This window comes from Chrysemys picta, chromosome 15 (genome assembly GCF_011386835.1).
Source record: "Chrysemys picta bellii isolate R12L10 chromosome 15, ASM1138683v2, whole genome shotgun sequence".
NCBI classification, from domain to species: Eukaryota; Metazoa; Chordata; order Testudines; family Emydidae; genus Chrysemys; species Chrysemys picta.
In genome coordinates, this window is record NC_088805.1 from 2,956,163 (window position 1) to 2,969,246 (window position 13,084).

General features: G+C 53.7%; 1 protein-coding gene across 6 annotated transcripts in view; it reads right to left on the reverse strand.

Annotated features, from left to right (window-relative positions):
• The window catches only part of RASAL1 (RAS protein activator like 1), a 126,845-nt gene that overhangs the window by 39,358 nt on the left and 74,403 nt on the right, over window positions 1–13,084 (reverse strand). For all 6 annotated transcript variants that reach the window (XM_065568229.1, XM_065568230.1, XM_065568233.1 and 3 more), the window contains 2 exons: window positions 11,566–11,630; window positions 9,092–9,204 (listed from right to left, as the gene is read on the reverse strand). In XM_065568229.1, the coding sequence (XP_065424301.1) occupies window positions 9,092–9,204; window positions 11,566–11,630 (178 nt within the window). The remainder of the gene's footprint in view (window positions 1–9,091; window positions 9,205–11,565; window positions 11,631–13,084) is intronic.

Below are 13,084 nucleotides of genomic sequence, written 5' to 3' on the forward strand. Positions count from 1 at the left end.
GCCACACCCAGCTCAGCAAACTCCATCGTGTCACTGGCATGTGCCTTGCACACGTGGCTGAAGTCCGTTCATACTGATGTCACTAAGAACGTACTCTGGATGCCCTAAGGGCCTTGTTCCTGAGCCCCCTAAGCCCACATCCCCACACAAACACCCCGCTGGGTGTGGCCAGCACAGCTCAGAGATGGAGACTCATCATGGAGGGGCAACTCCCTGATCACACAGTCCTTGTGCACCATTCATCAAGGGCGAGTAGCCTCCTCTCTGCTACAGCATCCCTGACATGGTGTTGCTTAGCAACCAGCATGAGCTGTCTCTCTCCTGGGAATGTCACTGTCTTGACTCCGGGGAGGAGGACTGGGCTGGCTTGTGGGGTTCCAGGGACAGCTGGGGTTGCACAGGGAAAGCCAAGCATGATGCCTTTGGGTTTGGATCCGGGAAGGCCGGCAGGGGTGAGGATGCTGTAGGATCCCACTGGCTCAGGTGCACTGAGACTCTGCTGAGGTAGGGTCACCACACTGGGCAGATTGTGGGAGTCAATAATCTACAGACCCTCCTGTGCCCCTCGCTGGTGGAGAACTGCTCACGCACAGATGCAGTTTGTTATTCAAAATGCTCAGCCGCTCCCTCCACAGATTCTGGGGTGCTGGAGGCCGCCCAGCATGCTGCGGGGTGAGTGGCTTAGACACTCCCCTGGGCAGGGGATGACTTTACTTATAGCTGATCAGTGCTTAGCACACCCTAAATACCCACAATAACCCCCCTCCTGCACCAGCCCCCCCCCATGGCAATGGGGCTGGCTGAGTCCTCCCCACAGGACAGACATGTCTGGGAATAGGGCTGGGGGGCCATTTTTATCAGGAAACTCATCCCCCAATAACCCTGAAGTCAGCAGCCAGGTGTTCAGCCGGCGAGATCCTTGCCCCCCTCTTAGGGCATGTGATTGGCTGCTGCCCTGTGCTGGCAACCACTTGCCCTTCGCCTCTCCCCAGAAGCAGTGGTCCCTGGGCTAGTTCAGCATCACTCAGCTCTCCAGAGACCCAGCTCCTTCCATGCCCCAGCAGCTTGCCCCGGCAGGCTCCTCGCATGGGCGCCGAGTCAATTCAGTGCTAGCCTGATGGCACCGGAAAGCAGAAACTGCAGTTTACCAAGACCAGATGCAGCAGAGGCAGGTGCAGGGTGAACTCCCCCACCCACTGCCCCACTCCCCCAGCCCAGCTCTGGGGGGAGGCTGATCACTACTGATAACGGCTGAGCCCTGCCGGCTCCTTTCAGACAGGCCACTGAGCCAGCAGCCCAGGGAAGGGGATGAAAGGAAGGCTGGGCAGAACCCAGCACCCAGCTCCTCTCAGGACAGAGCAGCATCCTGACACATGCCACCAAGCGCTGCTGCAGCCTGCTCCGGAGAAAGGCTGAACTCCCCCGGCCAGCGCTCGGGGCGGGAGCTGCTCTGGTCTATCTGCGCCACGTGGGCCCCTCCCGAGCCACCTGGACGGCCCTCTGGAAGAAGGGGAGTTCATGCCACAGGCACTGGAGGACAAAGGGTTAATTTCTTCTCCTTCCCCCTCCAGTCTCAGCATGGCAGCAGAAGAGGGGGAGTGAGGTGACCTCAAAGTTGCAACCCAAGAAGCCATCACAATTCCCTGGCTGGGGGGATGCTGCCCTGCCTGTGTGTATGCCCCCCCCCCCCCGAGGCCATTCACATGCTACTGGGTTATTTTTAGAGGCATAAATCATTCTCAGACTCACTTTTCTCTGCTTTAATTAGCACTGTTAAGTGTGAAAAACGAACCGTGAATTACAGCAGCTTCCATGTGTCACTGTTTTCCTGATTTGCCATTTCTAATTGGAACGCGCCCAACCCCCCACCCACACCCGAGCCGCCCCTGTGCTCTCCTCTCAGCTACACCCGGCTCCCCCATGCGCGCACCACGAGCATCCAAGGCATCGAGTTCCCCCCGTCCTCTCACTCACCGCCGGACTCACATGTTCCAGCACAGCCGCCGGCACCATCCCAGCCCCTTCGCTCTGCTCTGGGGTCCATACTTACCCTAAGACTACGGCAGGAACCCCTTGCCTAGAGCAACCATGGTGCCTCCACCAGCCACGCAACCATAGCAGTGTCCCCACAGTGGTTATCCTAACCTGATGCAGCATGGCCCCCAACCCCACACACCAGGCCCCATAGCAGCACCAATCACAGCTCCCCGACAGATCATAGAATGATAGAACTGGAAGGGACCTCGAGAGGTCTTCTAGTCCAGTCCCCTGCACTTGTGACAGGACTAAGTATCATCTAGACCAGGCCTGCAGAACATATGGCCCGCGGGGGGTGAGTAGGTGGGCTCATTGTGCGGCCCACGAGGGGGGGTGTGAGTAGGTGGGCTCACTGTGTGGCCCGCGGAGGGTGAGTAGGCAAGCCAACGGCCGGTTTGCTGGCCGGCGGGTGGGCGGGGCGGTGAAGGGGCCAGTGGCAGGCTGGAGAGTGAGGGTAAGCCAGCGACAGGAGGTGGGGGCAGCGGCAGAAGGTAAGAGGCCAGGCAAGTGAGCTGGTGGCAGGGGAGGGGGGGCTGAGGAGGCGAGCGGGTAGCGGGGGATGAGTAGGCGAGCCGGGGGGGGGGGCTGAGGAGGCGAGCGGGCGGGCAGTGGGGGCGGGCAGGTGAGCTGGCGGGGGAGGGGGTAGGTGAGCTGGCAGCGGGGGAGGGAGGCTGAGGAGGCGAGCGGGTGGGCGGTGACGGGGGGGCAGGTGAGCCGGCAGCGGGGGAGGGGGGGCTGAGGAGGCGAGCGGGTGGGCAGTGGCAGAGGGTGAGTAGGTGAGCCGGGGGGGGTGAGGAGGCGGGCAGTGGGGGGGGGCAATTAGGAGAGGGAAATGGCAGAATGCCCCCAGACAGTCCCAAATGTTCAAGTAACTGCCCCAGGGTGGTAAAGAAAACTGGGTCATTAAGGCTCTGGGAGGAATCACTGCTAATCCCAGAACCAGACGGGCTGCTGTGTTTGGATCAGGGGTTCTTCAACTTTTTCATAGTGTGGAAAACTGGTTAATGCAGGGACTGCCTCATGGGTTCATGTGCCTGTTGTCACTGCAGGAACTGCTCCCCTGGAAAAGCCACCTTAGGAGGACGTTTAAATGTATATTTAGTTTCTTTCTATCTCGCAGTCAGAAGAAGCTGGCCCCATGTGCACACACCCAGCTCTCTGGACTCAATCCCACCACGCTTTGGGAACCTGTGCAGCCGAGTCTGTCCCCAGCAGTGCAAAGGCAAAGTGAGGACAGGATCAAATCAAATGTCCATCCCCGTGTTAGAGAAGAGAGAACTATGACATACTGCACATAAATCCGAACCACTTCGTTAGCTGAAGAGTTAAGCTGTAAATTTTAGAGCAGCCCAGTTAAAAGCCCATCAACAAATCTCACTTACAAATACTCGACAGCTTCCCTAAAAACCCAAAGGCAGGACAGTCTAGAAATGAACAGTTCAGGGATCCAACCCCACAGCCATATCATTCTTCCCTGTTCCTCACCATCCCCCTGCCCTGCCCTGCCCCCAAGAATCCTAGTCACAACCCACCCGCTCCGGGCTCCCACCTCTTCCTCTGCAGAGCAGCCCTTGCCGCAGAGCCAGCACTCAGCAGAAGGGCAGTTTAAATAATTTACAGAGTCAATGTTATAAACATGACCCAGGTCTTTGTGATTCCCCAGCTCTCCCCCAGTAACACCCAGAGGCCCCCGTCCGACTCAGCCAGACACCTGGTGTTTGGGGCCAAGCCATTTTGGGGGTAGGAAGCTAGGAAAATGTTCAGAAAGGGAATGATGGATATTTGTGAAATACCTTCATTGCAAAACCCCTTTTCTGAAGGTTACCAAACCTCCCAGACAAATCCTACCGGCCAAGGAGAGCTCAGGGGAACTACATGGAAGTTAAAAATGGATCTTAGTTGTAAGTTAGGATCAGTCTGAACTATGGAGTGGCTACCACTGGCCCATTACATCCGGGTGAGCGAGCAGCATTGGGCCTGATCTGGTCTGGCTCCCACCCCCTCTCCAAGGGTTGCAGCTGTCTGGAGGTGCTGCCTTCCACACCTTCCGCATTCACACCTCGTTCATTCAACAGGGCAATTGATTACAAAGTGGGGGGAAGATCTTATTCTACTTCTAGCAAAAAGACATTTTTCTTTTACCTTAATTATGCTACCTCAGGGGCCCGCTATAACATATTACCAAGGTTCAATACAAAATCATATAAAAGTTATACAAAAATGCATAATGCAGAGATTTATCTACAACTGCATTGATTGACTGCTGTGTGCAGTAATATAGTGACCCCTGGGTCTTTGAATGGGGCTTTATACTTGGGGGGAAGGCGAGCAGCGAGTCGGGGGGCAAGCGGGTGAGGAAGCGGCGGGTGGGCAAAGAGGCGAGCAGTGAGCCAGCAGGGGTTCTAGGGGTGGGCATGCGGGTTTCCGGCAGGGGAGGGAAGAGGTGAAAGGAGGTGAGTGGTGGGTGGGGGACTGACTAGGAGGGATGCAGCAAGCCAGCGGGGGGGGGCTAGGGGGTGAAGAAGGGTGTGATGGTGGGGCCGAGCGGGGAGGGGGTGGGTCCTATTTTACTGCTGTGATCTGGTCACCCTATGCACGCCATTTCTTTCCCCCTCTACACTACAGGCTTCCACACACTGTCAGTGCCTTCCTAGTGTGCCATACATACAATTGTTTGCTTTAATTGAAAAATTCTTAATAAAGTATCACCCCCCCCCAAAAAAACCTTCCTTTTTGGCCCACAGCTGTTTCAGCGGGGCGGGGCAGGGGAAGGAGGGTTTGTTTCCGTGGGGCGGGCGGTGCTGGGGTGTGTGTGTTGTGTTTCGGGGGGGCGGTGCTGGGGAAGGAGGGTTTGTTTCCGTGGGGCGGGCGGTGCTGGGGTGTGTGTGTTGTGTTTCGGTGGGGCGGGGCTGGGGAAGGAGGATTTGTTTCCGTGGGGCGGGCGGTGCTGGGGTGTGTGTGTTGTGTTTCGGCGGGGTGGGGCTGGGGAAGGAGGGTTTGTTTCCGTGGGGCGGGCGGTGCTGGGGTGTGTGTGTTGTGTTTCGGCGGGGCGGGGCAGGGGAAGGAGGGTTTGTTTCCGTGGGGCGGACGGTGCTGGGGTGTCTGTGTTGTGTTTCAGCGGGGCGGGGCTGGGGAAGGAGGGTTTGTTTCCGTGGGGCGGGCGGTGCTGGGGTGTGTGTGTTGTGTTTCAGCGGGGCGGGGCTGGGGAAGGAGGGTTTGTTTCCATGGGGCGGGCGGTGCTGGGGTGTGTGTGTTGTGTTTCGGGGGGACGGGGCTGGGGAAGGAGGGTTTGTTTCCGTGGGGCGGGCGGTGCTGGGGTGTGTGTGTTGTGTTTCGGCGGGGTGGGGCTGGGGAAGGAGGGTTTGTTTCCGTGGGGCGGGCGGTGCTGGGGTGTGTGTGTTGTGTTTCGGCGGGGCGGTGCTGGGGAAGGAGGGTTTGTTTCTGTGGGGTGGGCGGTGTTGGGGTGTGTGTGTTGTGTTTCAGCGGGGCGGGGCTGGGGAAGGAGGGTTTGTTTCCGTGGGGCAGGCGGTGCGGGGGTGTGTGTGTTGTGTTTCGGGGGGGCGGTGCTGGGGAAGGAGGGTTTGTTTCCGTGGGGCGGGCGGTGCGGGGGTGTGTGTGTTGTGTTTCGGCGGGGCAGGGCTGGGGAAGGAAGGTTTGTTTCCATGGGGCGGGCGGTGCTGGGGTGTGTGTGTTGTGTTTCGGGAGGGCGGGGCTGGGGAAGGAGGGTTTGTTTCCGTGGGGCGGGCGGGGCTGGGGTGTGTGTGTTGTGTTTCGGGGGGGCTCGGGGAGGGGGGTTTCCGTGGGACGGGGAGGGTCAGCCCTCAGCTGTTTTCTTTGGAGTCATATGGCCCTCGCCACTTTACGAGCTGTGCCGGCCCCTGGTCTAGACCATCCCTGACAGGGGTTTGTCTAACCTGCTCTTAAAAATCTCCAGAGATGGAGATTCCACAAGCTCCCTGGGCAATTTATTCCACTGCTTAACCACCCTGACAGTTAGGAAGTTTTCCCTAATGTCCAGCCTAAACCTCCCTTGCTGCAGTTTAAACCCATTGCTTCTTGTCCTGTCCTCAGAGGTTAAGAAGAACAATTCTTCTCCCTCCTCCTCCTAACAACCTTTTATGTACTTGAAAAGGGTTATCATGTCCCCTCTCAGTCTTCTCTTTTCTAGTATAAACAAACCCAATTTTTTCAATCTTCCCTCATAGGTCATGTTTTCTAGACCTTTAATCATTTTTGTTGCTTTCTCTGGACCTTTTCCAATTTGTCCACATCTTTCCTGAAATGTGGCACCCAGAACTGGACACAATACTCCAGTTGAGGCCTAATCAGCGCAGAGTAGAGCGGAAGAATGACTTCTCGTGTCTTGCTTACAACACTCCCGCTAGTACATCCCAGAATGATGTTTGCTTTTTTTGCAACAGCGTTACACTGTTGACTCATATTTAGCTTGTGGTTCACTATGACCCCCAGATCCCTTTCCGCAGTACTCCTTCCTAGACAGTCATTTCCAATTTTGTATGTGTGCAACTGATTGTTCCTTCCTAAGTGGAGTACTTTGCATTTGTCCTTGTTGAATTTCATCCTATTTACTTCAGACCATTTCTCCAGTTTGTCCAGATCATTTTGAATTTTAATCCTATCCTCCAAAGCACTTGCAACCCCGCCCAGCTTGGTATCATCTGCAAACTTTATAAGTGTACTCTCTATGCCATTATCTAAATAATGATGAAGATATTGAACAGAACCAGACCCAGAATTGATCCCTGTGGGACCCCACTCGTTATGCCCTTCCAGCATGACTGAACCACATAACTACTACTCCTTGGGAATGGTTTTCCAACCAGTTTTGCACCCACCTTATAGTAGCTCCATCTAGGTTGTACTTCCCTAGTTTGTTTATGAGAAGGTCATGCGAGACAGTATCAAAAGCCTCACTAAAGTCAAGATATACCACATCTACCGCTTCCCCCCTATCCACAAGGCTTGTTACCTGTCAAAGAAAGCTATCAGGTTGGTTTGACATGATTTATTCTTGACATATCCATGCTGACTGTTACTCATCACCTGATTATCTTCTAGATGATTGCAAATTCATTGCTTAATTATTTGCTCCATTATCTTTCCGGGTACAGAAGTTAAGCTGACTGATCTGTAATTCCGCGGGTTGCCCTTATATCCCTTTTTAGAGATGGGCACTATATTTGCCCTTTCCCAGTCTTCTGGAATCTCTCCCGTCTTCCATGACTTCTCAAAGATAATCACTAATGGCTCAGCTACCTCCTCAGTCAGCTCTTTGAATATTCTAGGATGCATTTCATCAGGCCCTGGTGATTAGAAGACATCTAATTTGTAATGTTTAACTTGTTCTTTTCCTATTTTAGCCTCTGATACTACCTCATTTTTCATTGGCATTCATATGTTAGACGTCCAATCACCAGCAACTTTCTTGGTGAAAACCGAAACGAAGAAGTCATTAAGCACTTCTGCCATTTCCACATTTTCTGTTATTGTTTCCCGCCCCCTCCTCCCCCTTGAGTAACGGGTCTGTCCTGTCCTTGCTCTTCCTCTTGCTTCTAATGTATTTGTAGAATGTTTTCTTGTTACCTTTTATGTCTCTAGCTAGTTTGATCTCGTTTTGTGCCTTGGCCTTTCTAATTTTGTCCCTACATACCTGTGTTATTTGTTATATTCATCCTTTGTAATTTGACCACGTTTCCACTTTTTATAGGACTCTTTTGATTTTTAGATTATTGAAGATCTCCTGGTTAAGCCAGGGTGCTCTCTTGCCATACTGCCTATCTTTCCTACGCAGTGGGATAGTTTGCTCTTGTCAGGACCGGCTCTAGGCACCAGCAAACCAAGCGCGTGCTTGGGGCGGCACAATTTCAGGGGCAGCATTCCGGACATCTTTTATTTATTTTTTTGCTTCGGCAGTTGCACTCCCGGAGATTTTGTTTTGTTTTGTTTTGTTTTGTTTGTTTTTTTCGTTTGGGCGGCAAAAAACCTAGAGCCGGCCCTGGCTCTTGTGCCCTTACTAATGTCTCTTTGAAAAACTGCCAACTGTCTTCAATTGTTTTTCCCCTTAGACTTGATTCCCGTGGGATCTTACTGACCAACTCCCTGAGTTTGCTAGTCTGCCTTCTTGAAATCCAGTGTCTTTATTTTGCTGTTCTCCCTCCTACCATTCCTTAGAATCATGAACTCCACCATTTCTTGATCACTTTCACCCAAGCTGCCTTCCACTTTCAAATTCTCAAGCAGTTCCTCCCTGTTTGTCAAAATCAAATCTAGAACAGCCTCCCCCCAGGAGCTTTCTCCGCCTTCTGAAATAATAGATCCCTACACCGGATCTGCTGCTTGGCAGGCCCCAGCCTGGGGGACTCCCGTGGGAATGTGTGTGGGACAAGAGAGGCTAGAAGCGAGATGATAAAGGAGGGCCTACGCCACAGCCCGAGCCCACATGTTCCCATCTCAGCACAGGGAGCAGAGGGCTCGCTGCTAACACAAATCCCAGCCCAGAGGGAGCTCTCAAGCTCTCCCTCCCTCCCTCCCTCCAGGTCCACATTGGCATCAGGCTGCTCAGAGTGCAGCACTCACACTAGAGATCGCCAGCATTGCAGTGAGGACCGTGTGCATCCCTAGCCCCTCGCTTTCTCAGAATGCCGCCTTGATCTAGTCACTCAGCTCAGTCAAGAGAGACCCCAAGGCTTCCAGTGCCAGCTGGCACCTCACTGGGCAATGTCATCTCGACCAGACCCCATTAGATGTGTGAGATTTACCTTCAGCAGTTTGCCTCTCCTGGGAGATCAATACTGTCTGGGGAAGGGTGCATTGGGGTTTCCCTCTGAGCAGCTAGTTCTTGCTATGGAAAAGCAGCTGCAAACAACTTGGTTTGTGACATTAGGCGTTTCCCCCTGAACGGATGGTGCTTTGGGCAGATCCTGGTCTCGGGTCTGGCAATGCGGATACGGACCCACTCCGCTGCAGCCACTGGAGTCACTCCAGCTTTATCCCAGCAGGCCCCGGCATGGATCCCCGCTGCTCTCACACTCACCTGGTCCGGTTCAGCTCAATCTTACATGGGTCCAACTCGATGTATTTCTTTTCCTCAAAGATCCGGTTTATGATCGGCTTCAGGACCTCATGGAGATAGGGCATCCCAACCACCTGCAGAGATAGCAGAAAATGGAGGAATGATGGAGGGGAGTGGGAAGGGGTGAGAGAGAATGGGGGAAGCAAGAAGGAAGGAAGAGCTCGGGAATGGGAGAAGGAGGATAAAGGGAAGGAATGGAGATGAAGAAAGAAAGAAAGAAAGAAAGAAAGAAAGAAAGAAAGAAAGAAAGAAAGAAAGAAAGAAAGAAAGAAAGAAAGAAAGAAAGGCCAGACTGAGTCAGACTAATGGTCCTTCTAGCTTAGTATCTTGTCTCTGGCAATGGCATACCAGATGCTTCAGAGGGAATGAACAGAACAGGGCAATTATCGAGTGATCCATCCCCTGTCATTCAATCCCAGCATCTGGCAGTCAGAGGTTTAGGGACACCCGGAGCCTGGAGTTGCACCCTGACCATCTCGGCTAATAGCCATTGAGGGATCTGTCCAGGAACTTGTGTCATTCTTTTTTTAATCCAGTTGCACTTTTGGCCTTCGTTTTTGGCAGCGAGTTCCACAGGTGGACTGGGCGTTGTGTGAAGTAACACTTCCTTTTGTTTGTTTTAAACTTGCTGCCTATTAGTTTCATTTGGTGACCCCTAGTTCTTGTGTTATGAGAAGGAGTAAATAACACTTCCTGATTTACTTTCTCCACACCACGCATGATTTTATAGACCTCTATCAAATCCTCCCCCCACACCCCGTCGTCTCTTTTCTAAGCTGAACAGTCCCACTTTTTTCTCTTTCATTGGGTGGAAGCTGTTCCACACCCCTAATCATTTTAATTGCTCTTCTCTGCAGCTTTTCCAATTCTAACATATCTTTGTTGAGATGGAGCAACCAGAATTGCACACATCTTTCAAAGTGTGGGTGTACCATGGATTTATATAGACGCAATCTGATATTTTCTGTCTTATTATCTATCCCTTTCTTAATGATTCCCGACCTTCTGTTCATTTTTTTGACTGCTGCTGCACATTGAGCGGCTGTTTTCAGAGAACTATCCACAGTGACTCCAAGATCTCTTTCTTGAGTGGTAACAGCCAGTTTAGAAAGGATGAAGAATACAGAGAGGAGAGATGAGGAGGAGCGATTGGAGAGTGCCACTCATTACAGGTTCTGCGACCAGGGCCGGCTCCAGCATTTCTGCCGCCCCAAGCAAAAAAAAAAAAAAAAAAAGCCGCGATCGCGATCGGCAATTGGAAAAAAAAAAAAAAAAGCCGCAATCGGCGGCGGCAGTTCAGCGGCAGGTCCTTCGCTTTTGGAGGGAGTGAGGGACCTGCCGCCCCCGAATTGCCACAGGTGCCGCCCCTCTCCCTTGGCCGCCCCAAGCACCTGCTTGTTAAGCTGGTGCCTGGAGCCGGCCCTGTCTGCGACCCAAGGGACAAGCCCCAGGTTTGACCCTAACCTGCCTTCCAGGGGATTGTTGTAGCCTCCTATCACTCTCAGCACCCCCTCTTGGAGCTGTAAGGAATGGTGCTTGCCATCCTCTGGTGGCGAAAGCTGGTTGCAAGGGGATCCCGGGGCACAGACAACACCAGGAAGAAGGGGAAGCTAGGGCAGTAAATGCCACTGAAAGGGGTGCCACAGCTCTCTTTGTGAATGGCAGTGGGGAGGGAGAGAACAGTTTTGTTCTCACTGCCAGAGAGTGGGGAACTGATGCATGATGGTTACCTCACCAGGAATCCTGGCCCCTATAGTGCACACCACAGATCAGCATGCTACACCCCTCCGAGGGTGGCCCAGGGTAAAACAGCTTCTCCCGCCCCTGGCAGAGGTGGGTTTATTATGCTGATCTCCCTTCAGCAGAGAGCATGGTCACCAGACGCACTGCAGTGGTGCAGCTGTATGTGTAGATAAGCCCTTAATATACTTCAGGGTATATCGTCACGAGACATGTTGCCCATTAAGCCCTGTGATCCTTGGGGTAAAGAACAAACATTTGTAGCCAGGATGAAATGTGTGGGGTGTTTTCACAAAGGTGTTAACTACCCCAAACTCATTGGCAATCATTTACCTGGAGACACAAGAGTCTAGTGAAGACAAACCCCCAAATTTAGCCCTTCTGGGGCTCCTCTCATGGCCAGTGCACACTCCTGGCAGATCAATATTAGCAGACAACCAGCTCCCTGCATCCACCGCCTATCCCACAGACAAGAACACAGAGAGATTTGCTCAAGGCCACCACAGTTGGAATCTGAAGTTCCTGGCTTCCAGCTCTGTGCTCGGACCAGCATGTCACTTTTCTCATGGTGTTATTTCACAGGCCGCACAGGGAGGAGGATGGAAGAGGGCTCTTAACATACTGAGGTATGGCACAGATCAGAGTTGCTAACACCTGCTTTCCCAGAATTCACTGGGACACTCCACCACACTCACCTTCATAAACTGCTCCATGGATTTGGAGGCCAGGGAGTTGGAGCGGAAGAGTGTGTTCGGATCAGCTGGAAGCAAAGAAAATGGATTTATAACCCAGCCGGGACCTGTGCCACATTGCATTTTCACAGTGCCTTTCACACAGCCTCCATCCCATGGTGCATTGCGGGGCAAAACAGCACCAGACAGTGAACAGCACATGGCATAAGCTAGACACAGCACGGGGGTAGGTCCAAAGATGTTGTCACAGCCTTCAGGCCTCTGGCCAGCAGTACAAGGACAGAGAGACTGAGGTGCCAGCAGCAGGAAGCAGATGGGTTTCCAAGGGAGAGCGGGAAGAAGAGGGGGTGGAGACAGGCAGGCTGCGTCAGGCAGCAGGAGTTGCGGGGGAGAAGGCGCTCACACTAGCAGAGACAGAGGAGAGGCTGGGGCTGTGAGGAGCAGAAGGCGGTGGAGAGACAAATGCTGGATCCTGAAATAATGGGGAGCCAGCTAACGGCTTGAGCACGGTGGGGAAATGGAGCAGCTATTCTCTGCATGTGCAGGAAGGGTTCTGGAGTCAAGGGGGCCAGCCCGGGCTCAGGGGAGCATAGGACTGGAGGCTGCCCCTCAGGTGAGAGTGGGGGAGACATGCATGAGGATCCCAGCAGAGATGGAGCCATGTCACGTGCAAGGGGGGCAATGCCCTGGAGAGCCAGCAAGAGGCGAGGGGATAGCAAATGGAGACTAGAACCCTGCCGTGGTTCTTACCTTGGAAGGCTGGTCCCAGGAAAGAGACCCAGGGCCTTATCCCCGGCCACACTAAAGCCCTTGGACTCTGATAGTGTGAAGTGGGGAGGAAGCCTGAGAACTCCCCTGCTTATGTGGCCTCCCTGGCCATGTAGGATGGCGTAAGGGCTACAAGGGCCCCGCTCTTGGCTTAGGGGGTGTGAGCAGGGTGGCCAGGGCTGTGGCTATGCACTGGCTGCCATGGTTGCACTGGGAGCTGGGCCGGCTCCAGAATACAGGGAGCCCAAAGATAGCTTAAAGTCACCTTCCCCCACCCCTCTATCCCTGCCCCAAGGGCAGGAAAGGAGTCACTGGGAATTCGGCCTTTAATCTAGTCCATTCCCACCACGAGGGGTTCTCTAAACAGCCTCTCTCCCCGCCACGTAGCCAGGCCGTGAGCTCAGTCCTGGGCAGATGCCAAGCAATTCACTGCATTGGTGCTGGAGCTGGGCCAAGCCCAACCCCAACCCCATTGCTTCCTCCTGTAGGTACAGGCAGGCAGCCAGAGGCACGCCCCAGTCACCACGTCTGCTCTGACAAGAAGCACTGCCCTTGGAGTAGCTCCCATGCTAGACCTGGTGGAACCAATACTGCTGGTACTAGAGCCCCGGGTACCTTAGATGCCGATCCCCACCGGTATCCAGGGCCACGGAGACCTTAGACGCCGATCCCCACCAGTATCCAGGGTCATGGAGACCTTAGACGCCGATCCCCACCGGTATCCAGGGCCACGGAGACCTTAGACGCCGATCCC